The sequence below is a fragment of the Artemia sp. Qi Xiang Cuo genome, chromosome 3 (genome assembly GCF_049724085.1).
Source record: "Artemia sp. Qi Xiang Cuo chromosome 3, ASM4972408v1, whole genome shotgun sequence".
Lineage (NCBI taxonomy): Eukaryota > Metazoa > Arthropoda > Branchiopoda > Anostraca > Artemiidae > Artemia > Artemia sp. Qi Xiang Cuo.
In genome coordinates this window covers 56,066,212-56,092,505 of record NC_142796.1, presented here as the reverse complement: position 1 = coordinate 56,092,505, position 26,294 = coordinate 56,066,212, and the positions used below count along the sequence as shown (strand labels likewise).

Genomic DNA, 26,294 nt, shown 5'->3' with positions numbered 1-26,294 from the left:
CCCTTCAGTAATCAGATGTAGTATTTTACTTTTATTCAGTTTTGAGTGCAGCCATTGATTACAAAAAATGTAGAGCAACAAGGGCACCAATTAGGGGGTGGGGACAATTGTCACTTCCTACATTTTGAAGAAAAGAAAAAATCTTTTTCGTATTTTCATTCGACAAAAAATGTCCTCTCTCATAAATTTCAAAAAACCTTCATTTTAAGTTAAAAGAAAGTTTTAAGTTTTAAAAAAAAGAAAAAATACCCCCATAGATTTTTAAAACTAACTTTTTTCTATTTCTAGAGTCGCAAAAAAATTCCTTGCATTCTTTCCCCTTATATTTTCGTTAAGTTGTGACACGTATAGGCAACATTACAGAAAATTAATTAAAACCATTTGATCTGTTTTGACGCACCCTACTAGTCTTAGGGAAGTGGAGACATAGCGCACTCAGCCTAAAGCCCCAACTTCCACAAAAATGTCAGCCATTAATCTATTTCTAGGCACCCAGAGAATTAAAACAGTTTTACTTCAAAGTCACTGTCAGTTCTATACTTAAGAGCTTATAAGATATACAGGAGAGATTAGAACTAGGCCAAAGCCAAACTAAGCTGAACGGAAAGCAGGACGTCCTCAAGCTGGATAATAGGTTTGAGTTTAGCTGGAATAAGGCTCGGAAACTTGCCCATACGGAATTGAGTAGAGGGCCATATTCCTAAAGCTCCTAGAAATCTCCAATAATAACTAAAGTGTTTGATAGTGTAGCATCACTTAAGATAGCATCAGAAAATATTAATATTGGTTTGTCATTTTTCCTTTTTCTTTACTCCACTATAATCCTTTGTAGATGTTGGGTAAATAAATAATAATTATAATTAACTCAATAGGATACAAGAAAAATACCAGACGCTGCCAATTATGGCTTTGATGAGGTTGTAAAAAAATAATTACTTTACATTTTAAAGTATTTCTTTGAAGGTTGTTGAAGCAGAAGTTTGATATAGGATTAAGAATGTGTCAGGAGGGCTCCTTAGTGTATTGTCTTAAAACAAGAAAAGAAGAAGGAAAACTTTAAATTAATTTTTCTAGTGGACAGCTCATCTAGACAAATGGGCGAGGGCTACAATATAGAAAATGCATGCTATGCTTTAAATTTGATTGATGCTGATTGTCGCTGAAATTGTTTATTTAATTTTTCGTAAATACTTTGAAGTTCATAATCTTTCTTTCTCTGTCCATCCCTCCTCTCTTTTTTGTTTTTGTTTATCCGTTTCCTCTCCGTTTTTCTCTCTAACTTTATCTCCTCTCTCTTATTTTATCCGCTCACAGTCTCTCAATTTATCCCAGTTTTCACTTTCCTCTCCCCACCTCCCCCCTATAATTTTATGCTAACACCGTTTGTTTACAGGCTTTTGGACGAAAAATTATTTTTGATTTGCTGATCTACAATGTGGGCACTTAAAACACGATCTATCTTTTTGTTTTCTATTTATGTTATTTTTAGATCGAAAAGGACCAGAGTTTAGTGTCAAGATGCAGATATGAAGCAGAAATGGCCAAATCTGAATCTATGTACCAAAAGCGTCAAAATTCCAGACTTGAGATATTAGTCAAAGATCTTCAGAGACAAGTAGTTACCCTGTTGAGAGAGAATCATCAGTTCAAGACAGGAGTAGCGATGATTGAGAATTTGGAAGACTATGAGTATGATGCGTCTACTCCTGAGGCTCAGAAAGCGATTGGAGAGCATTTGGTTGTTTTTAAGAGTATTGATGAACTACAGGTATGCCCCCCCCCTAATGTATGGTAAACTTATAGAGCGGAAACTGGCGCTATTGTCCAAAAGAAGTGGCCAACTGGTTTAGTGATATCTTTCGAGCTACAAATGAGGAATAGGCGTGTTTTCATGTACTTTAAAATGCAGGGAAGAATGAAGGAAGAATTCTGTCCCTAATAGGCCCACCAGTTTGAAATAGACTAGTCTAGTTGACCTGCCAAGATTTTCGCAAGGTAGTATAGGCCTACTTTGTTCAAACTGAATTTTGAATTTAAATAATTCTTCAAGTTAAAGATGCTTAATAACTATTGCTCACAGAAAATTTTAAGCTTCGATCCTATTTCATTGCAGATTAATTATATAGATCATCCAAATTCTGCAGAATTTTCTACTTGTTGTAGTAAACTTGCCTGAAACTACACTATAATTAGGTTAGCACTAGTAGTTTTCAATCCTTATCTTGCTGTTACCCAACTCGTATTGGTTTCCCATTCTCCTCGCTAAGCACTATTTTCTTCTTTCCCTTCTTTCTTCTGTCTCTTGTTTTTAATCTTGCGGTTCTAGATTGCTGGAAACCCAATTCTTAATGGTTTCTCTATTCGATAAGCTCTCTTTTCTTCTTTCTCTTTTTTAATCTTGATAAATGTTCTGTTCTGCTAGGGGACAGTGCTTATCTTACGTATAATTTTTTTTTACCCTTTTGAAGGGGCACATTTTTTTTATTTTATTAGAGAGATTGTGTGAACAGTTTTTTGCCAGGAAATCAGACTAAGGAAGTATAGATGATAAAACTATAAAGTAAAAAGCTGGAATTGGTAGAAAAATAAAGCAAAAGAGTAAAAATAGAAATTCCGAGACCACCAATCGAATGAAAATTCTCAAGATGCTAAATATTGAGCCTCCCTCTTGCAGAGGCCATAATCTATACGACACGGGTTGCCTAAACATACATTTTGTCCGTAAAGAATAAATGACTAATGTACTCGATTGTTTTTCAGCTTAAGCTTAACCCCTGTTTGTGAACCCCCGTGTAACTGAGCTATCGTGAAACTGAACCGTCGTTTGATTGAACCCCGTGCAACTGGAAGATTCTTTTTCAGCTTCCTTTGACTGTGTGGATTCATGTGGGGCTTCATAAATCTATGTATTGATCAACTTGGTGGAAGACTTGAGTGCGAAGCAATGGCTAATTAGAGAAAAGCCAAGACAGATGATAAGCCAGAACAGGCATAACTTTTTCAGAGTTGCGCCAACTATTAGGGTGGTTCTATCTGTGCCGTCACCTGCAGTTGCGCCAACTATTAGTGGCCTGAAGCCTCAAATAATTTATTTTTAAGCCCAAATTTTAAGCATTTTCGTTAAATATTGAAGAAGGAAGGAGATTAGCCCTAGTCTTTCTTTATTTTGAGGAACATTTTTAGGCTAAGCCTGCAAAATGGGTGTTTTGAGATGTCCTTTTTATTCTAGGGTGATTCTCTAATTGCAGAAATATTTGCAGTGACACCAGAAGATGAAATTCTTATACTCCTCTGCACACTGGAAATGAACAAACATATATGAACAAACATATACAGATGGTATATGAACAAACATATACAAATGGTTTGTTCAAAGAAAGTCGCTTAAAAAGCGTGGAAAGAAACTCATTTTTTGCATAAAAATTAGAAGTTGTGTTAGTCAATTTTATCTAACATTAAGTTTTATAATTTTATTTAAGAATTTTTTTTTACGTGTTTTAAATTGATTCAAATTTATTTAATTAGATTCCTTAGAATTTACGCACTGACAAGCTATTTCAGCAAAACTTACCAACTATCCATATCCGTTAATAAAGTTTTCTTCAACTTTCATGAACTGATTGCGTTAATTGGTCCAGTTCAAAAAATTTGGCTAAAAAATACATTCAGCTCAATTAAGCAAATTTTATTTATCATTTGTCGCCTTGGGACTAGAATTTATAACAGATTGCAAATTGATAAAATAAATTGATTTTAATTTTTCATATTCAGTTTCTCTGTGTGGGATTATGGATTTGGGGGAATACCTCCAAGAAATAATTTATTGTTTTGAAGACAATAATTACCATAAATATGCAGAAAACGTTGTATGAATGGCAGAAAAGTAATAAGACCGGCAACAGTGCAAGCGATCTGGTTACGCTGCGCTGATGTCCTCAATTGAACACGTATGTCAGTACCTGTCCATTGCTCAGTGTGAGTTTCAACTTCTTCCGTTCACTAGGTGATTTTTATGACTGCTATTAGCGAAGTTGTGTCTTGGTTGTGCGTGATGCAGAATGGAACAGTGGAATTGGGAACAGCGTTGTGCCACTACATTTTGTGTTAAGCTAGGAGAACACAAAAGAGTGAAATGCTAAAATAGAAGCGTGACGTTTGAAATGTTAAAACAGCTTTATGACGTACATTCTCAATCCCGAGCTCAAGTTTTCTCGCTGGCACAGATCATTTTTGGAAGGCAGAAAAAATGTTGAAGATGAACACCGTTGGCCTCTATTTCCGTTTTTTTTTTTTTTTTTTTTTTTTTTTTTTTTCAAAGAAGTTCTTGAAAGGCTCAGAAAATAGGTCTTTTGTGTGAGAACAGCCATTGCAGACAAATGTCTGCAATGGACAATGCCCCATGTAACACTGCCCTCTCCTTGGGCGCCCATAAGGGTGGGGGGTGCCAGCCCCCCCCCCTGGCTGAATGAAGCTGACTTATATTTGTATTAATTTAAAAACATTTTACACAAAATAAGTTTTTCAAAGAATAGTAAAGAGCTCGATTAAGCCAAAAATGGGCAGTAATGAAGTCAAGTAATCTTCCAGGCGTAAAACTACCACAAATCACTATCAATAAATAAATGAAACTTAAAACGAACAGAAATTAGAATAAATAGCAGAGGCAAAAATTAACATTACTAGGACTAGACCCCGGCGCTGCGCCGATGAGGAAGACCGTCGGCTGTGGGGCCAAAACAGCGCGCCGCCGGCGCGATCAATGTTGATCGGAAACATTAATGTTTTCATCAGTCTTTCGCAAATCACAGCTTAAATTTACAACAGATTCGACCCTATTCATAAGTTCAAAAATTCACAAGTCGGTGGCTGGGAACTGGTCTTCTTCGTTATTCATCAAGAGAAGTAGAAATCTGGTAGAAACGAAATGGCTGTGGCGTTTCAGAACCCTTGCATAATACGGGTAGTTGAACTATCTATTAGCTATGTATTCTTAACATAAATAATTATCAAAATTAGTAGTTTTTTTTCATCGAACATTACTGCATACAAAACTTTGAATATAACTGAACTTAGAAGCTTAATTTTTTCATAATGCCCTTTGCCTATATCTGTTTTGTCACCTTTAAAACAGTTGAAATGGGCGACTTTGATATTGATTGTTTTTTTTTGCTCTTTTGGATTCCTAAAAAGCCTTCTTTTTATTAAAAACTGGCTGTTAATAACAATTTAAAAAAATGCATTTTAAAGTTTTTTTTTGGCTTCTTTATAGAATATATGTCACGTAGGCTAAGGCTCAACTGCTGTTTTTTTATTGCTTATGGCGTCTCTTTAGGATATTATTCATTTTTCTTTTGGGGATTCACTCCAAGTCATAAACTCATGAATAAATAATATCAGTCAGAATATAAACTGTGTTTAAAAGGAGTAAATTTATCAAACTTAAAAATAGATGGTGAACACTTCACGTGAGAAATTGTCAGTTACAATGACACAAAAAACGCTTAATGGTTTATTCGATATGAAGAAAAGTGCCAGCTATTTCCTTAGGTAAAAAATGAAAAGCTCATCCGTAATTAAATGAAATGTAATTAATTGAAATAATATGCAGACTGAAGTAGCTCCAGTAAGATGTTGGAATTTTCTTCCCAGTTCGTCACTTTTAATCCAAGCAAAATGTTAGGACACTTAGTATCAGTTATTGAATTTAAGCTTTGATTTCCAAATGCTCACAAAAATTACCAAATTTAAGAAAGTCGTAACAATAAGTCACCTGTGGTCAAAATACTCAAAGACTCCTCTTTGATCCCCGCCCAGGCTCAAAGCTTCTGCTATGGTCATATACATGGAAATCTCAAAAGAGTTTCTTTTTAAAATAGCTTTCAAGCGTAGTTAGGGGTATTTAGCCTTTTTGCTTTTCTTCAAAGCTTGGAAAAAAGTGTTATAATATTTCAAATGATACATTGTTATATTTGTGCATATTTTTGGTAATCATTTGTGGGGTGATCGAATTTTTTAAATCACTGTAGACACGTAAGAACGTTGCAACATCTAGTACCCTGAGGTCATACGAATGTCAAAGACTCCTCCTTGAACCTCTCAAATTGAAAGCTTTTATTGTGACTTGGCCTTTTAATGTAACTTGGGCACTGGACCAAGGGCGCCATTGTCACTCGAGCGCAATATTAGGTGGGGATGTCGATATCGCTTTCATCACACCAATTCGTTTTATTGTGAATCTGGTACTTATGAATGAATGTTTTCAAAGTAAACCCGTTTCATCAATAAGAAAAAAACGGGTTGGACGCGTATGTCTCTTTCCCTTTGGACGATAAAACTATACAAGTGCTGTATCAAGTATAACTCATGAAAATCTTGTTAATCTTTTCAACTTTTCAACTTTTTGGCATCTCTGCTTTCAATAAAAAAAAATCGAGGTACTATCACTTAAATATAATAACTCCCTATCCCCCCCCCCCTGTGGATACCACATTGATAGGATACCGTCTCAGCTTTACATTCGAAAAACAATTTACTTAATAATTAAATAGGTCATTATATGGTTCAAACAAACACGCAAAATAACGTTAAACAGCTTAGTGTTCCTTGAAAATAGATTGAGGGTATGAGTAAAGGGGTACAAAGACAACAACAAAAATGTCGAAATTATTTAGATATACCTCAAATTATTGGAAAACTGAGTCATAGATTCGCCATGGCATTCAATAAGATCCAAAGAATCTAATTAAAAGGGAGCACACACAAAAGCCAAATTAGGCCAGTAGCCTATGAGAAATTGCAAAATACCTAAGACAATGAACAAGTCCCAATGTGGGGCCCTGGGTCTATCAAAATATTCCAATGATTTCCCAGGGACTTCGATATCACTTTCTTCTGCCTCCACTTTAAATGAAAAAAATAATTATCTTTTTGGCATCCCTGCTTTCAATAAAAAAAATTGAGGTATTATCATTTAAAGTGATAGCCCCCTATCTCCCGCCCCCCCCCCCCTATAGACAATAATTAAGAGTTTATTTATGAATCGTATTTATGGGATAACTTCTGGTTCAATATTTAATTCCCTAACTTTGTACATAGCTTAGTTTATTGCTAAATTTTTCCTCAATACAAGTTTTTTTGTGAGGGGGGGAGGTGGTGGTAAAAATGTTTCAGAAAGAAGATAGTGTTTTCTATCAGGCGTTCAACAATTGAATATTAAATATTAAGAAAATATTATCTAAAAATAGCAAAAGAAAAAAAAATTCTACAAACTCACAATTCAGCTGTAGAAACAATCTGTCGGCTGTCAATTTCAAAATCCAACTGAAGGCTGAAGCGTTATTGTAGTGAATGCGTTCTATAATTCTATTCAACTTGAAAATGAAATTCTTGGCTACGAATGATGTAAGAAATAGCGATTCGGAAACTGCATTCGAAATGATTTAAACTCATTTCATAAAGACGATACTTTTTTTTGTCAACATATGAAGAACTGTGTCTATTGTAATATTTGCAATAGTCTATTTCATCTGTCTGGTTTTTATGCAGAGTAACAAAAGAGACGAAAATTAATGAACCAGCGAGTGGTGAAGAATTATGGTATGCAAATGTCACATTTGGCAGGGAAAGTCATTGGTGATAATTTGATAGGGGTAGCACCGTGATTGTATGATTTTCGGGGAACTAAATGTTTTTTCGGGTGACGGATGGATTTTCGGGGAAATACCCGAAAATTCGGGAATAGTGCAAGCCCTGCTTGATGTCTTATCAGGAAAATTGAAATACTAAACCACACGAGAAGGAAAAGCTCCAACTTTGCAGTTGACACAATAAAGAGTTGCCGCAAAATTAATTTAAAGTCGACCGAACGCCGCCGCCTTTGCCGGCGGCGGCGCACCGGTGGCGTTGCGACACTTTGGCGGCGACCGACTGGGCCTCTCGTCGGCGGCGTTCAGTCGATCCACCGGCGCGGCGCCGGGGTCTAACTAGGACTCACAACCCCCATGCCTTGTCTCAAGACCAGAACATAATTTAGGCTTTACTAAAAAAAAAAAAAAATGACTGTGGATTGTCAGTTTAATATACCTATACTGATATGTATTCCTTAAGATAAAAAAAGCGTAAAAAAAGTGAGTAAAAAAAAGTTTTTTACTTATTTAAGTAAAAAAAGCGAAAACATTTAAACATATTTTGTTTTCAGTAAAGCGCAAATTATGATCTGGTCTTGAGATGGCATGGGGGTTATCAGCCCTACTAATGTTAATTTTTGCTCGTTTTGAGTCTGACTCGGCTATTTATTATAATTTCTGTTCATTTTGAGTTTCGTTTACTTATTGATAGGGGTTTTGTGGTAGTTTTACGCTTGGACGATGACTTGACTTCATTTTCGCCCATTTTTGGCTTAATCGAGCTCTTTGCTTTTCTTTGAAAAACTTGATTTGTGGAATTTTTTTTTTGAATTAATTTCTGGTCGTTTTTTATTGACATAGTCATTTTAATGAAAAAAAATTATATCTTTTTTTTTTTTTTTATAAGAATCCATAGTTTGGCTTGCTATTTGTGTGTTGGGAGAAACTTTTTCAACAATTTTTAATCTTGACACAAATATTATTTTTTAATTTAATTTTTTACCTCCTCAACTTGACCTGAAAAAAGTAAAACTTAATATCATTCCCAAAGGATTCTATCTATACTCTTTGCAAACCTAGATACACTTATAATCTATTTATTTATTTAAAATGTGAGAGCAGAAGTAGTAATAGTAGTTGTCCCGAAACCTTCAACTTAATACCCCCAGTCCTTCTCGAAGTCTGCTGAAGTGTCTTATTGGCAACCGTAAACACAATGCCTTTTGGTTTAGTTTTAAAGTAGTATTTAGTTATATAGCATCATGGGCCAATTGCATAATTGTGGGGGGTTGACATGCCCAATATCCCTAAAGACATAGTTGTTTGACCGTTCTACTATGCTGAACAAAATAGTTGTCTCAAAATTTTGACTGGATGTGTTTGGGAAGTAAATCGGCTCGAGAGACGGGCTGATTGTTCTCCAATCGCTTTTTACTCTTAGAAAGGACACCAGAACTTTTAATTTTTTAATCGAATTAGCTTTTTTAAATGTTTCAATGATATTTCTAGTTATTATAGAATGGTGCTGCCCATGATGTTGCTTATATGCCTTTTTGAAAACCTGCATGTATACAGTTTTTTCGTTTAATTGGAACGCCCCCTAAACACTTCCTAGAAGTTTCACCTTAATACTCTTAGCGTCATTAGTTACAGTATCTGTAGTTGTAGTATTAAAAGTATACACATAGTGCCTTCTGGCTAGTTCAAAATCCCCCACAGCTTACTCTTGAATGTCTATCTTAATTATATAAGTTGTTCTTGAGATATTGCTTTGTCACCTTTTTGAAAGTCCACATGCTCATAGTTTGTTTTGATTTAGTTCAACGTCCGCCTAAATATTTCTTATATTTGATTACTGATGACATTGTTATATTCTCTTTGGACGTTTGGTTAAAAAATGGGTATCTCACAATTACGATCGACTGTGTTTGGGGAAAAGAGGATATCAGGGAGGGGGCTATTTTCTCTCCATCACGCTTGACTCTTAAAATGGAACTAGAACTATGACTTTCCAATAAAATGAGACTACCTCTTCATAAAAATCTTAAATGCCCCCGGGGTATAACTCACAACCCTTACCCCCATACTCGGGGGAAGGGGTATGTCAACCCCAAAGGCCGTTTAATGATATTTTTTTACTATTTTTCACCAAATGGTTATCTCAAAATTTCTATCGGATGCATCTGGGGAAAATATGACATGGGGGAGTATAGCTACCCTCTGATAAATTTGATTCTTAAAAATGACACTTCTACTTCTGATTTCCAATCCAATGACCCCCCTCTGAAGTTTATACGACCACCGTTTCGATAAAAACCTTAAATGCTCTCGGGTCATAACTTAAAACCCTTGCCATGAGGACTGTGAGGGGGTTCTCATCCTCAAAGACATGATTTCTGGACTTATAAACTACGTCAAACAAAATAATTATCTTGAGATTTTGATTGGAAGTGTTTGGTGAAATGATGGGCGTGGGGGGAGTGATTGCCCTCCAATCCCTTTCGACTATTTAAAAGGGCACAAGCCCTTTCAATTACCAACCGAATGAGCCCTTTTCGAAGTTTCTACGACAACAAATGGCAATATTAAAATTTCTATCAGATGTGTTTTTTGAAAATACGACATGTGTGTTTGTGTATGGGGGGGGGGGGTTATGTGCCCTCTGATTACTTTGACTCTTAGAAAGAGCCCTACAACTCCTGATTACCAATCCAATGAGACCTCTTTGAAGTTTATACGACCACCATTTCTATAAAAACCTTATATGCCCCCAGGGCGTAACTTACAACCCTTGCCCTGAGGGCTATGTGGGGGGGGGGTCATACTCAAAGACATAATTTCTGAACTTTTCAACTACGCTGAACAAAATGGCTAGATCAAAAATTATGATTGGGTGTGTTTGGGGAAATGATAGGTGTACGGGGGGGGGGGGGGGTTGGACAGGTTGACCTGCAATTACTTTTGACTGTTAAAAAGGCCGGTAGAACTTCTGATTACCAATAAAATGAGCCCCCTCTAAGGTTTATACGACCACCCTTTCTATAAAAAACGCTATATCCCCTCAGGGCATAACTTACAACCCTTGCCCTGAGGGCTGTGGGGGGGGGTTGTCATCCTCAAAGCCATTATTTCCGGACCTCTTAAACTAGGCTGAACAAAATGGTTATCTCAAAATTTTGATTGGATGTGTTTGGGGAAGTGATAGACGTTGGGGAGGGGAGCTGGTTGCCCTCCATAAGCTCTTTTTAAAGTGCCTATGACATTTCTTCTATAAGAAGTGCCCTGTGCTGAAATAGGCAGCGGGGTAAGCCCCCCCCCCCTAAAATTCCGCCTATGGGTGCCCATGGCCCTCTCAAAACATAATTTTTACTTCAATTGGCATTCCTGTGGTTACTCAGCCCTATTTTTCACCTGACCTCAATTCCTGTTACTTTTTTATTTTTTGTAAACAGAAGCAATGTCCTCAAAGGGTGTGATTCAGGGACTTTGAAAAACATCCAAAAGATTGTAACAGAGATGCTGAAAATTATACTGGTCGAAGACTAACAGCGATACTACCTACGGTGGAAACAACGTCTTCATCGGTTTGTAACTGCCCAAGGGAACTACTAAGAGGGAACTACCTCTTATGTTAATATTTTGGGTCGTTTCAAACTTTGATATCGTTTTTTTGCTTTCCATTTGATTGACTTTTTTGAAGTGCATCTTATTAATTTATTTCCTGTTCATATTTTAGTTGTCGTAGTTCCTTACGTACTCCTTGCAGGAACAATTTATAATAGTAAATGACCAGGATTTTTAATACTTATTCTTTTTCTTTCTTTTTGCTTGTGAACAAAATTTTTGGAGTTTAATTTGAATCTTGCGTAAAATTTGTATAGGCAACCAGAATATTCGTCGCTAGTAGTTTTTGCCAGATGCTGTATTAAGCTTGCTTCTGGGGTTAAAGTTGTTTGACATTAATTACATTAAGAAAAAACGACTTGTGAATTACCAAAACTGAAATTGCTTTCGCCTTGGAGCAAGAAATCGCCATGGGAGCAAAAAAAAAAAAATCAGAAAATAAATTTCATTGTTTTGCAGGAAAATAATCTCAGACTTCTCGCAACAATTCGTAAGTTGTCAGAAGAAAGTGAGGTAGCCGAATCAGCAGCCGTCGCCGAAAAAACACGCGATCTTAATATTGAAGTGACAACTCTGAGAAGCCAGTTGAAATCAATACAAGATTCACGTGCAAACACAATGCAACTAGTTGAACGCCTCAAAAAAGAGTATGAATCTCAGAAATCATTGGCTGACAGTCTGAATATGTCCATTCAACAGCGAAATGAAGGTACGACAGTATTACGTCTACTGTTAAAAATTTAGAGGTTGACATCATAGATACATGAAATGTATATTAACCCCTCGCCCTCTCCCAAACATTTTTTCTCCAACTCGTAGATTGGTCTAATAAATGTTGGGAAAAAAACTTTCTCCTTCAAAGCTAAGAAATATTTCTACGACTCGTGAATTGGTCTTAAAAATGCAGGTATAGAAAAAAAAACTTCCCGCTTTTTCTAAGCCGCTTTTTCTTCATTCTTTGGTTACCTTTTGGAAAAAATTGTTTTGTACCCCTTCCCCCCTCCATCCAATATAAAATCCTAGATACTTGAGTATTGGTGCGGTGCCTACCATCAGAGTTTTTCTTCGTGTGTCCTAGTGAAATCATAGGAAAACACAGAGTTTATTTGTAAAAATATTCTGATTCAATAAGATCAAAAACCTTTCGTTCTTTTTACTGGATTAAAATTTCACACAAAAGAATCAATCTGGTTTGGTGTTATAGCTCAAATTTGTAACTCAATTTGACCGTGTGAATGTAACATGTTTAAAAACAAATTTAAATAACATATGCCAAACTACGTCATTGGCTAATATACAAGAGTCACAAGTTCAGCCAATGGAGTTAAATCACACCTTTTAACACGGTTTGAGTGTGCCTAAGCTCGGTGCCAGTTTTGTAGCTGGTATCTGGTAACAATGACATTAAGTACATGTTGGGGGTAAAAACTTTAATTACGAATATTTGCAAACGGTAATTTTTTTTTTCACAAAAAAAATAAGGATGAATGCAAAATGTCATTTCAACCGGTGTTTTCCCTTTATTTTCCCTTCCACTTCCTCTGCAAGTGTACCTAGCTTGTAATAATATCAACTTATTACCACTTGATAGTACCTTTTTCTTCTTTTTTTCTACAATTCTTTTTCTACTTGACCATCTTTTAATATGCAATCTTTGTAAATTAAAATAGTTGATCACAAACCCAAGTAGGAGATTTTGCCATGCTAGGATTGCTTGAGAGGACGAAGACACCACATAAAAGTGAAACGTCAAATTTTCTGTGGTATTATGGATACCACAGAGTGGATCACCGATGCAAATCCCGAATGCATCCCCGATGCATCCCCGAATGGGATGGGAGGAGGTCGTAAGGAATGATTTGAGGGAAATGGAAACTTCTTGGGAGGGTATAAAGAGGCAGGCTTCGAGTAGACTGGGATGAAGGGGCAGCGTGCGTTGCTATGTTGGCCTCAGGTGGCTTGGTGCTGCGGTAAGTTGTTAGTAGCTGTAGAAGACGAGATACACTCCGACACTCAATTAAAGCATGGTTTTGGCCTTTATTATAATTCTTAGTTTGAAGATTGGAGCAGCCCCATCAGCCATTAGGGGATCAGCAGAGCTGCTTCAAATTTTGCTTATTGTATAGTGTACTCATACGCTGTTATGTTCTTTCCTTACTCAAATATTATTTCAGAGATATTCTCCGCAAGAGATTTGGCTTAGTGAAATAACATTTTACCTTTTTCTTTCGAGCTATTCTCCAGTTTCTAAGATCAATAATTGCTCAACTGATTTTACCAGAAATTGTTCACCCCTTTACAAGAGGCTAAGGAGGCTCAAACGTTTTCATTTACTAGAAGGGCGTTTTGCGACATGGATATGGCTGCACTGGTTAAAATTTGCGCAATTTTAGTAAATTATTCTTGGCTATTGAAATTAAAAGAAAATTAAACTGTTTTATGAAATGGTAAGAATTAATGATTCATATACGGGTGGAATGAATTACATAACGCTGACATTACCGATTGTAGTTTCACTGAGTTGAATCAATATTTTCTGAATGGATGAAAGATATAGTCCGATTACAGCCTTGCAGCATAAATTAGTTTTTCTTTTTTGTGCTTACCGCGATTATATGAAGAGCAACAGTAGCAGATTTGCTCGTTTTTTTTTCGTTGCGAGCTTTCGGTATCACAGTTTCAGACTTAACTTCTTTGGTGAGTGGTGCTAAAATAACGCGTTCCTTCATTCCATTGTAATTTTGGTTATTTTTCGAATGATTCCTGTTTAAGGTCGATACGTATGTTTTTTTTGTTTTTTTTTTCGAATATGTTTTCGAACAGAAACACAATTTTAAGGAATGGCTTCATGCTGAAACAGAACAGTGTTGGTGTTGCTCTGGACTATACTGCGTTCCAACGCAAGGCTAGGAATAATTTAAAACTCATGTTGTCCGAAGCCATAGAAAAAGGTCAAAATGCTCCTCTCAAAGGTGATAGATCCATTATCGAAGGTAAAACATTTGTCTATGACTATGATTCGTGACTGTAAAAAAGATCAAAGAAATAAACACAAGCCGCCCAACTGTGTCTCCTGTTGACTAAGAGTAGAGTTTCAAGTGCCACGGACGAGAACATTAACATCCTGAATCAGGAGAAAGAGCAGAGCGGTTCATCAGAGGGAACCGACTCTTTAGGAATAGAAAGCGACACTAACAGGGTAGTTGAAATAGACATAAACTCGGCTAAAACAGCAGGGTGAGACAAGCCCCAAAAAAGTTGTGAAGTTAGCCCAGTAGAATATTATAGTAACACTGCTAGATATGTTCAGTAAAGGAAAAACAAACCTGCATTTGGAGAGCAATCGAAAAGCCGGAATATCGGTGGCTATTGACCCTCGAATTACAGTAGTTTCAAACCCCCGTCAAGGTAGCCGCTGACAACGCAATATAGGTAGCATCAGGGAACCCCTAGGCCTGTGAATGAAGACTATTACTGATTAGCATTCTCGCCTAGCTATTATGGGATAGGCAAGGCCAAACTCAAGTCTTGAAATTTGTATCTTGGAATATATAGGGTATAAGAAATAAGGTTAAGTTCTGTGAAAAGTGGGATACTAACATTAGACATTGTAACATCAATTAAAACATGGCATGGCTCCAGTGATTTACCAAAATTAAGAGGCTTCACTGTGGAAAGTGTTTCACGAGAACTAGCGTTGAACAATGGTTATTTTTGTGGTCTTTTAGTATTGATAAAGGAAGTTTTTTTCAGAGGTTTAACAAGAATGAAAAGGGAATCAGAGAATATTATTCAGATTCTTTAAATGGCTCTGGTATTGATTTATATACCGCCTCAATGTAGCTTGTATCGAAATGAAGATAATTGGGGTCTGTTGGAAAAATAATTGGATGAAAAAAGAGCTTATTTTGAGAAAGACAGGTTAATATTCACGAGTGATTTTAATGATTATACTAATGATGAAGTTGAATTAAATGATTCATTAATTTCGGGTATTCCATCATTAGTCCCAGTTGTGTACGATCCCCAGAGCAGGAACGATACACGAAGGATAAATCAATGGGGTATGAGGCTGCTGACACTACGCGCAGAATGAGGATTGATGATAGGTAATGGGCGATTTAGAAAGAATAGTAACCGGGGTGAGCTTACTTGTGTGTCTGGAGCTAGGCTGAGTCTAATTGATTATGTTTTGGTGGACATTCGTTGGGACCCGAATGATCTTAACGTAAAGGTGCTTAAACAAGTGGGTTCGGACCACCAATCCGTACTATTAGAAATTAGCCTACTTAGTAAGTTTCAAAGTGGGGAGACTCCGTGCGTAAATCAAGAACACAATGAATTAATTAAACGATTTAGTCAACTAGTTAGTGCAGATACCTAGGGAATAGTCATACAGGATAATATGAACCTTAGCGAGACGTTTTTAAAAGAGGAGGTAGTCACAAGTTTGCGTAATTTAGAGAAGGTAGATGATTAAATTTAAATTAATTGATTAATTTACGGATATAATACATAAGATAGCAGGGTTAGTTCTAAGAATAAAAGGAAGCTTGAGGGATTTAAGAGTATTTTGATGAGGAATGCGGGATTAGAAAATTAGAAGTAATTCAAGCATGAGAGATTTAAGAGAGGAAGAAAACGACTAAGGTAGGATTAGATTAATTACAAGGTTTAAGAATGTTTGCCTCTAATATAAACGCCTTTTAAAAGAGAAGAAGGGGAACAGAATTAGCTATTTAAACAATTATAGCTTTTCTTATTATTTATTATGAAAAGAGTGATATGAGATCCATTTTATATTAGAAATTCATTTTAAAAGAGAAGAAGGGGAAACGAAGAAGCTATTTAAACAATTATATCTTATATTCGTATTTAGTATGAAAAGTATTATATTATATCCGGTTTATAGTATAAATTAATTTTAATTGAGACTTATGTGACACTACTAAGAAATATAAACAAGGAAAGAGGATATAATTCTGTCTTAGGAAAAGAGTGATATGAGCTCCTTTGGAGATTAGAAAAGCCTTTTAAAAGAGAAGAAGGGGAACAGAAGAAGCTATTTAAAAAAGGAAAGAGGAGCTAATTCTGTCTTAGGAAAAGAATGATATGAGCTCCTTTGGAGATTAGAAAAGCCTTCCCTTCCATTGATAGGAGTCTCTTGTGCTTGCAATTCCTCAAGGCACACCTAACGTATGCTTAAAACTTGGGATTATAGCTGATATACTATATCAGAAAACAATAGGTTTAATTAAGGTGGTAGGTAAATGCCTATCGTCGCCGTTGGAAATTAGAAATGGTGTTAGTAACAAGGTAGCAGTATTTTACCACGGCAGTATTCACACTATATTAATGATATGGTTGATCGTTTTAGAAAGGAATGGGCCCCTGCGGTTTCACTACGAAACCTTACTATGTGACAAAGGTGCAAATAATTGACCAAATTGACAAATTTATTATAAAAAAATATTAAAAAAAAAAAAAAAAAAAAGAAAGAGAGCGCCAGAAAAATCTTGGGGGAGGTTTCAGGTTCCTGAATCCGCCAGTGCAAGCAGTGGAGGAGATTAAAAGCAGAGAGTTTACTGATATGGTTAAGGTTGGATGTTGCGACAGTAGTATTGTAATTTATCTCACAAGCAAGGGTTTATTATTGGGGTGGGTGGGGGGCAGATTTTGTTCAAATATAGAGGAATTTACGTATTTGAGCTCTGCAACCTTACGTTATAAAACTTGTCAGGTCGAGGGCACCTGACAACTGACTAAAACTGAAGACGAAGTGGCAAAGGTAGGTAGAATTAGACCCATGGTCGGGGGAGCGAAGTCGCTTCAGAAAACAATAGGTATAATGAAGGTGGTAGGTAAATGCCTATCGTCGCCGTTGGAAATTAGAAATGGTGTTTGTAACAAGGTAGCAGTATTTCACCACGGTTGTTTACGCTCTATATTAATGATATGGTTGATCATTTTAGGAAGGAATGGGTCCCTGCGGTTTCACTACGAAACCTTACTATTTCGCTGTTGCTATTTGCGAATGATGTGGTGGTGGTTGGTAAATCTCCAGAGGAGCTCCAGGTTCTGTTAAATATACTAGAAGGATATTTAGCTAAAGAGAAACTGGTGTTGAATAATAAAAAAGGGATATAATGGTTTTAGAGAGACCAATAATATGAACGATGAACGAAAAACTAAAATTGTCTATAAAGAGGAGAGTATGAAAGCAATTAGAATATGGAAACATACCCCGGTGGACTGCCCAACTTCTGGCACTTTGAATATATCAAAAATTTGGGAAGGTTCATTTCAGTATGTTTATTTAGGTTCCAGGTGAAGCAGATGGAGGGAGGCATTTTGAAAACGCACTAAAATAGTGAAAATTACAGCCATTAGAAAACAAATATTGTTTTTTTAGCTGATGTATCTAAAGTTGAAGCAAAGGAAGAAAGGATTGCCGAATTGAAAGGCCAAATAAAAGAGCTGCATGAAACAATCGAAGCGGAACGCAAGAAAGCAGAGGAAGCAATCTCAAAAGAAAAGAACCATCATCAAGAAGCAATTCATAAGCTCATGGAGGAAAACAACAGCCTTAAAGTCAGTGTTGAAAAAGTGTCGGCTATTCTGGAACAAGAGAAAGCGCAGTTCCAAAAGCTTGCTGGTGTCTTGAAAATGGTGCGAATGGAGAATCAAGCTCTAACGGAGAAGAGTGTGTCATTATCTGGATTGACTAAGATGCAAGAGAATGAGATCAATTCTCTCAAGCAGGATAAACTGAAGGTTGAGGAGCAACATGAACGAGCGAAAGTAACAATCTCTCAGATTCAAAGAGAAAGACAGAGTCTCAGGTAAGCTTCCTTTTTTCTTTGGATAACTTACATACAAGCACCATCCACGCATACGCACCTCCTGCTTCTTCTTTATCCCTTGTCCCCTATTTCTTTATGCCTTATCCTTCTTTAACCTTTATACTTATGTCCCGCTTCTTTTTCATTAGTAATGCAATATTAGATTTGTAGCCAACAAATGTTTCCTTATTTACTTAACTTATTAGTCCTGAGGGCCCATATGCTACAATGTGCGGAAAGTTGCAGTTCGAGTAACAGATTTATTTTGCTGAAAAAAAAAAAAACGGGATCGCCCTTGCCTCATCTTACATATGGTGAGGTTCAATCCATTTGCTGCTGTTGTGTTTTACTATGTGGATGAAAAATAAGGGTAATTTTTTGGTAGTTCATATTTTTTTTAAATTTCTTTGGTAATTCAAAGGAAATTTGTTTTATTACCGGCTCGTTTCGTGCATGCGTTTGAAAATTTCAATGCATGCGGATTGACGTTTTCCCACAAATGCTAGTAAAAACAATATCGTGCATAGTTTGCTAAATAGCTACCGCTGTTTTGATAAGTGCAGTATCTGACAATTACGGGTAGGACAGTTATGTCGATATTGTCTAAGTGGCTGCCCGCAGGGAGAAGGCCTGGGTATAAAAGAAAAGCTTTAATTCTCTGTAAAGTAAAAGATTTACTTCTCTGTATAAGATTATATGGAGATACATACTGGTTAAAATATGAAAAGCCTTACCGGAATATGCCGTACTAGCCGTACCAAGATAAATCAAACTAGAAAGCACCTGAGGCTGACAGCTGCACAAGCTTCTCCACCTGAGCGGTTTAAAGTCTTACTCCCCAAAAGGGAATGCTCTGACACGTAAATTGGCCGTAAAAACATAGGTTAAAAGTCTATTTTTTTCAATTAAACTAAAAATATTTCTCTGACTCGTAAATTGATCTTAAAAATCCAGGTAGAAGATCGGATTGAAAGGAGTGTGTAGCCAAGACCGTATCCAGGATTTCTGTTTGAGGTGGGGGGGTTTACAAAATAGATTATAAAACACATTAAAAGTTTGTTTGTACGACTTTTTGTTACTTTTTACGAGTCGGACAGTTTTTTTTACCGTTAACACCCCTCCCCACCCCACACTCCTGGATACCGAATAGTGTGTAATAGTGCGTAGTTAATGATTTAGACACTGTTTAGTGCCCAGACACATTTTTGTCGTTTCTTCTTTATTTTATTTGCAATTTTATTGAAAATCGTTTGAGAAGCATTTAATGTTTGATTTAGCTTGTTTTGTGTATGCATTTATTTATCGCGTTTATGGTGTAACCGTACGAGCGTAAGCTATTTTAATTAATAACTTTCATTCAACCAATGACCTCCTGTGGTATTTTCTTAAATTGTGACTTAAAAATTGATGCCGCCACCCCTCTGTGCTCAGCTTTTTTTGTTTACTGATCAACCAATGTCTACTTGTCAGATTCACGAAGAGCTTAAAAAAACTGGCTAGTGAGGAAAAATTGCCATTCGTAACTGTTTCAAGAATGGTAACTAATATCTCGATTATATTTTGCAGGGACAAGATTAGCCAATTGAACAATGAAATTGTTAGACTTCAGGCTGAAATATCTGAGGCTCCAAGAACTTCAAGAATAGAAACAATGCTGAAACAAGAACTTTTGCAAAAGAATTCTGTTGAAGTGGATGCTCTCAAGGAAGAAATAACACGTTTACGAACCGAATGTGAGATTGTTCGAAACCAAATGTCAGAACAATTGGAATTTTTCAAATCATCGCGGGAAGAATGGCGTCATCGTGAGAAGGAACTGAAGCATATGAATGATGAGCTTATAATCAAAGAATTGAAGTTGAGAAATGAGGTGAATGAATCTGTTGATAAGGCTGATAAGATGCAGAAGAGGCTGGATGAATCCACTGAAGCTTTGAAGATTCATCAGAGATTGGCTGTGCCGAAATCTCCGCATGCTCAGCAACCGATGTCCGCTCGGTTCTCCACAATCCAGATGGAATTACTTGAAGCGAAAAATTACATTGAGGAACTGAATTCAGAAATTGAAAGACTGAAGGTATTATTTTATTGCTTTTTTATAGAAAAATAGACATAGGCCCACTAAGGTGTTTCTTAAGCCCTGTTCACACATGTACTAAGCTATACATAAATATGTCGGCATAATCCATGTCTACCAACCATAACTGGCCTCCTCTTTTATAAACAGGTGGCCCTGTTTATATGGTCATGATGGACTGATTCCTCTGTCCATGAAAAAAATCAATGTAAAAATGCACCTTTTTGTGTTTTCTTATATGAGTTCAGCCGTATACAGGTGGGGAGTTTTCTAATGAGTTTAATCGGCTACTTTTGGATTATATCCCTAAAATAAATATTGTAGCTTCTAGTTTGTATTTATTTATTTTTTTTCAATTTTGGGGCATTTTACGTCCAATTACCCGAATCCAACATCTACCTTGTCATGTTGTACGGTGCCCTTCTGTTATAGAAAACCCATTTCATGGTAGCACCAGATTTACAAAAATACATTATTCTTTCTCTCTAAAATTTCTCGGTTTATAATTTTCATTTGTGATTCGGCGTGATGCTCGTTGTCACATGACTTCTAACGGCAGATTTTGTTCCGCATCATTTCCATAAGTGATTTGTGTGATGCTCGTTGTCGCATTTGTTCTAACCGCAGATTTCGTTGTACTGCATTTTTGTTTGCTATTCGCTATGATGCTCGTGGTCGATTGACGCGGTATAATTTTAATTCAAAACGATCGACTGAAAAAAATCTTTTGCTCTTTCACTACGTTATCCTAATTTATGCAAATAAGTTACTGTTAAATAACTCCAAAACCCTGAAAAGAATGTTGTCGTCAGCTCAAATGAGCCGTCTCCCGATAATATAGGACCAAGGTTTCGATGCGACCGTCCCTGGAAAAAAAACAAATTTTTCCAAATTCGTGACCCATCTAGATCGTTTTTTTTTTCAGGCCAGAAGATGTTAATTTGCTGGGTTCCAGAAAAATTATTGAGCCATTCTCGAAGAAAAATACATACCTATATATATATATATATATATATATATATATATATATATATATATATATATATATATATATATATATTATATATATATATATATATATATATATATATATATATATATATATATATATTCTTAAAGAACTTTAAGATCTTAGCGTACAGAGAGAGGATTGAAGAAGGGACAGTCCCCCTAATATAGAGAATAATTTCATTCCTTTATAAGTTTTAATGCGGCTCCTGACTTTCAGCTAAAAAAAGATTTTTTTTAATTTAATAAATAAAAGAGGCTAGTATTTTTGCTCTCACCGCTTTGCCCTATTTGTTAGTTTATTATGATTTTACAATTTCGCCAGGCCGTACTTGCAAGCTTAAGCTAGAGAATTACTTCTCTTAACAATTTTGTATAACCGTCAAATTACGCCTATTTTGAGAACGTCTTACCTCTTCGATTACCTCTTCGAATGTCTCAATTATTTATTTCCTTCTTTGATTTTGATATTACGCTTAAATATATTGTTAATATTTTTCCCATTCTCTTTTTCTTTGGTTAAGTGGCTTTCTCACTAGGCACATAATTCTCTATGTTAAGTGGCAAAGCTAAGTTACATTAAGTATAACCTTCACATTAAGCTGACGTAAAAAAAACTACAGTAAAACCATCATAATCATCGTTTCAAATAATCACAATCACCGAAGGAAACTATTCAAAATTGAAAAATATGGAATGGAGATGAAAACAAGGAAAGGAGAGACTAAGAAATTTTCCTTTTCGGCCAACCGTCTAGGGCTAAGCGGAAAGCAGGTCGTCTGTTGTTGGGGTGGGAGGATGCCAGTAAGGAAGATCTAAGGGAAATGGGAACTTCTTGGGAAGGTTAAAGAGGGAGGCTTTGAATATATTGGGATGGAGGAGGGGCATGCGTAACTGTGTTTGCCCCAGGTGGTTTGGTGCTGCGGTGAGTTGTAGTAGTAGTTTATTTTTGAATAATTTTGAGAACAAATTCATAAGCTTTTCTTTATTGTTATAAAGAAAAAAAATTATTTTTATTGTTTAAAAAAAAGAGTTGTGAGAAAGTCAAACTTTAGCGTAAAGAGCGAGGTGTTGAGGAGGGCACAGCCTCTTTCATATACGGTATAATTTCTGTTCGTTTTAAGATTTAATGTCGCTCCTTACTTTCAGTTTAAAAAACTTTTTTTTTATTTAAAGGCTGCGAAAGCGGGGGTTTGGGGGGAGGCAGCCCCCCAACTGTGCCTCCTAATCCCTGTACGTTTTAAGGTTCGACCTTGTAACTCAGCCTCTTTAACTCTTTAGAAAACGTAGTTTTTTTCAAATAATCTTACATAACATGAAGTTCTAATTAGAGCTCGGGTTTATGTAGCGCTGCCTATGTTACGAACAGAATCCGCTTCTTAAAATTGCATAACGTAACTCAGGGTCTTGAGTTATGCTAGTGTAAAAGGTTTTGCGGTGTGGTGTGAAAGAACCACTGTAAACTAGTAGGTAAGATTGTCCTTGTCAGCCAACTGTCCAGTTCTTACTTAATGTAGATGTGAAAGGTGTGAAGATAAAATTTAAAAATGTGAAATCTCGGTTTCCGGTTCAGTCACTAATAAAGTAGTTAATAAAGTCACTAGCGACTAATAAGGTAACTAGTCTAATTTATAACATGCCAACTTGACAACCTTATTATCATATGCTAAGTTGACAATGAAATTTTGACACCATGTATAACACTGTTGACATGATGATTTTGCCTTATACTTCTCAAAGGTGATCTTTCACCTCTATTTTGCTTGAAGCGTAATTTATGTTTATTATGTCATTATATTATATGTGGCATATGACATGTCATTTATGTCATTTTATTATAGTAACTAAGTTACTATATAGTAACTTTATAATATGCCAGGATGTCAATCTGATTATTATACGCCAAATTGAGAATGCCATGTTGACATCCTACATCACACTCCGTTGATATTACTTATATTTTGCATTATACTGTTCAAAGGTGATATTTTACTCTTTATTTTGCTTGAACTGTAATTTATATTTATATTATGTCATTGCACTATATATTATATTACTATATGTGACATATGATATGTGTCATTTATGTCTTTTATTATAGTGACTAAAGTAACTGGACTAATTTATATAATGGCCAACCTTATAATCTTCTTCCTCTCAGATTAAGCAGCAACTTAATGTACTATAGAAACCAACAGAATGGAGTTACAAAAAGAAGGGTGAGGCCAGACATGAAAATAAATACCCCTCCCCTTTGTCGCGAGATTTCTACCATTTCTAAATGTTCTCTATATAATTGACCTCTTTTTGGATATTTATCCCTATTCCTCGAGACAAATTGACGCACAAAGAAATTGGAATTTAAGAAATCCAGACACCACTGCCTTCGACTTTTCTTACTATAATATCCCTACCACACTCGTCAAAATTATTTTTATTAAATATTGCCATTAATTTATCTTTCTTATCTTAAAGTGACTTCAATATACTAAAATTTCTGTTTTATCTTTTTACTTCCAAGTATACCTGCAGATAGGGGTTGAATGAAGGAAAGGGAATTTCGTCCTACAATCGGACCCTCCCCCCTACAAATTATACCGTTACCAATGTAAACAGGACTTGCTTATTGATTTTTTTGCGTTAACTAGGAAACAGACAAGTTCACAATTTTTAGGGTTCTGAATTTTTACCGCTCAATGTCTACCCCCTAAAGGCTATATATATATATATATATATATATATATATATATATATATATATATATATATATATATATATATATATATATTACTTAAAGAAGGCACTGGATGTAGCGATTTCTTTTCAAATGAGCCCTTAACGTCTCTCTATGATGTCTCGGCTCCCTACTAGTGGCGAAAGAAAGAAAAATAGCAGAGAAGAGGAAAAGACGGGCAAAAATTAGAAATAAGACGTCATTGCTTCCCATGGGAAAAAGTTAATTTCAATGTTTTCATTCATATAACTCAGATTTTTGGGGTGTTTTCTCCCTTTTTTGAAAATCAGGCAAATTTTCTATGGTCCGTAGCTTTTGATGCGTAGCCTAACATTAAACTTAATAAAGAATGTTATGTATTTGGAATAAGCATAAAAAGCTTATCTTTTTATGTATTCTTTGATTGGTATCAAAAGTCCTTAGTTTTGAGTTTTGGTTTCTATTGCCCTGAGTTTCTCCTTGTTTGCAGTTCGTTACAGCAAACTTTTGGGTATTACTTCTTAAATACCATAAATTGAATGGTATTTTTGTCTTATCAGTTGTCATAGTACAGTGGTGAAAGGACCATTGCACACGTGTTGCAATGAAATTAAAGATCCGTCATGAGATTAAACATCAGTCAGCGTCGAAACATCGCTAGGTGAATATAGTTTAGTGTAGTTTACCCCATTTTTACACCTCTGTTTTGCCCGCACCTTTTTGGTGGAAGTATATTCATCAGGCGTAATTTGACGGTTATACAAAATTGTTAAGAGAAGTAATTCTCTAGCTTAAGCTTGCAAGTACGGCCTGGCGAAATTGTAAAATCATAATAAACTAACAAATAGGGCAAAGCGGTGAGAGCAAAAATACTAGCCTCTTTTATTTATTAAATTAAAAAAATCTTTTTTTAGCTGAAAGTCAGGAGCCGCATTAAAACTTATAAGGGAATGAAATTATTCTCTATATTAGGGGGACTGTCCCTTCTTCAATCCTCTCTCTGTACGCTAAGATCTTAAAGTTCTTTAAGAATACTTCTCATTCAAATTCAAAATGTATCTTAATCTTAACGATTTTTGACAAAAAGGCAAACTTTAACTTAAAGCTTGAGGAAGAGGTAGCCCCCTCATATACAGAAGAATTTTGATCGTTTTAAGTTTTAATGTTGCTCCTTACTATCAGCTGTAAAAACTTGGATTTTCAATCTAATTTCTGACTGTGTTTCAAATCATGCCGGAAAATCCCCTCACATTCCCCTCCCCCATGTAAACGTTGTCCCATAAAAATTCTCCTGGTACCCCCCCCCCCCCAAGGAAAATTATTTCCGTTGAAAATTTCTCCCCCCCCCCCCAAAAAAAAGAGGAAAAATCTGAATATTTACCACGCTATAAAAAATGTTATGTGTGAACAATGGGCAAGTTGCAGAACTTACAGACTGTTTTCAATGGACTAAAAGGGGGAGTTCTTGTCATCCCTGAAGACGTAGCTATTGGGCTTTTCAACTATACTGAATCAAATCAATATCTTAAAATATTAATTTGATGTCTTTTGGGAAAAAAGGAGCGTTGGAGGGGGGCTGGTGGCCCTCCAATGTTTTTGGTCTCTTGAAAAGCGCACTAGAACTTTTAGTTTCCATTTGAATGTAGTTTCTGTCGATTATCTAGGACGATTAGTTCAATACGATCACTCCTGGAGAAAAAAACGTGTACATGCCATCTTTCTTGTGGCAAAAAATATAGAATTCCATATTTTCGCGAAGAGGAGCTTGAAACCTCTACACTAGGGTTCTCTGATTTTCTGAATTTGATCATGTTATTTTCATTAGGATCACGGGATTTTTTTTTTGGGGGGGGGGTTGTCCCCCTCCCCCACCTTTATGGAAAAATAGGCAACTTTTTTATGCTCGTAGCCTCTGATGGACAAGATTAAACTTGATGAATTTTATATATTGGAAATCGGCATAAAAAGCCAATTCTTTTGATGTATCTATTGTTATCAAAATTGCTTTTTTTAAGTTTCAGTTACTATCGGGCTGAATCGATTGTTACTTACATTTCGTTACCACGAACTGTTTGATTATGGTAATATAGAGTGTTAAGTTCTCTGTTATGAGTGATTTTAGTATGAAGGTAATGAAAAGTAACTAACTACAATTAGTGAAAACTGGTTTCTTGAACACACCTAGGGTATATCTAAGAAAACTTAGTCTTGGTTTGTGGCGTTAGTTATGGGGGCAAGGGAGGGCATATCAGTCCCCTAGGTTTCACTGCTCTGTAGATTTAGAAAAATATTATTTGGGTAATTTTAATTGTAAAATATTTGTTTTTTTTGTACTATCAATTTTGCCACCCCGCCTAGATTTTAGATAATACATTTTTTCGCCTTCTAAATTTTCTTAAATTGAC

General features: G+C 35.9%; 1 protein-coding gene across 1 annotated transcript in view; it reads left to right on the top strand.

The window, feature by feature from the left end:
• Nucleotides 1–26,294, top strand: part of LOC148954306 (nucleoprotein TPR-like) — a 101,232-nt gene that overhangs the window by 19,669 nt on the left and 55,269 nt on the right. The window contains exons 6-9 of the mRNA XM_089086235.1: nt 1,490–1,768; nt 11,709–11,958; nt 17,662–18,091; nt 19,658–20,168. Coding sequence (XP_088942361.1) covers nt 1,490–1,768; nt 11,709–11,958; nt 17,662–18,091; nt 19,658–20,168 — 1,470 coding nt within the window. The remainder of the gene's footprint in view (nt 1–1,489; nt 1,769–11,708; nt 11,959–17,661; nt 18,092–19,657; nt 20,169–26,294) is intronic.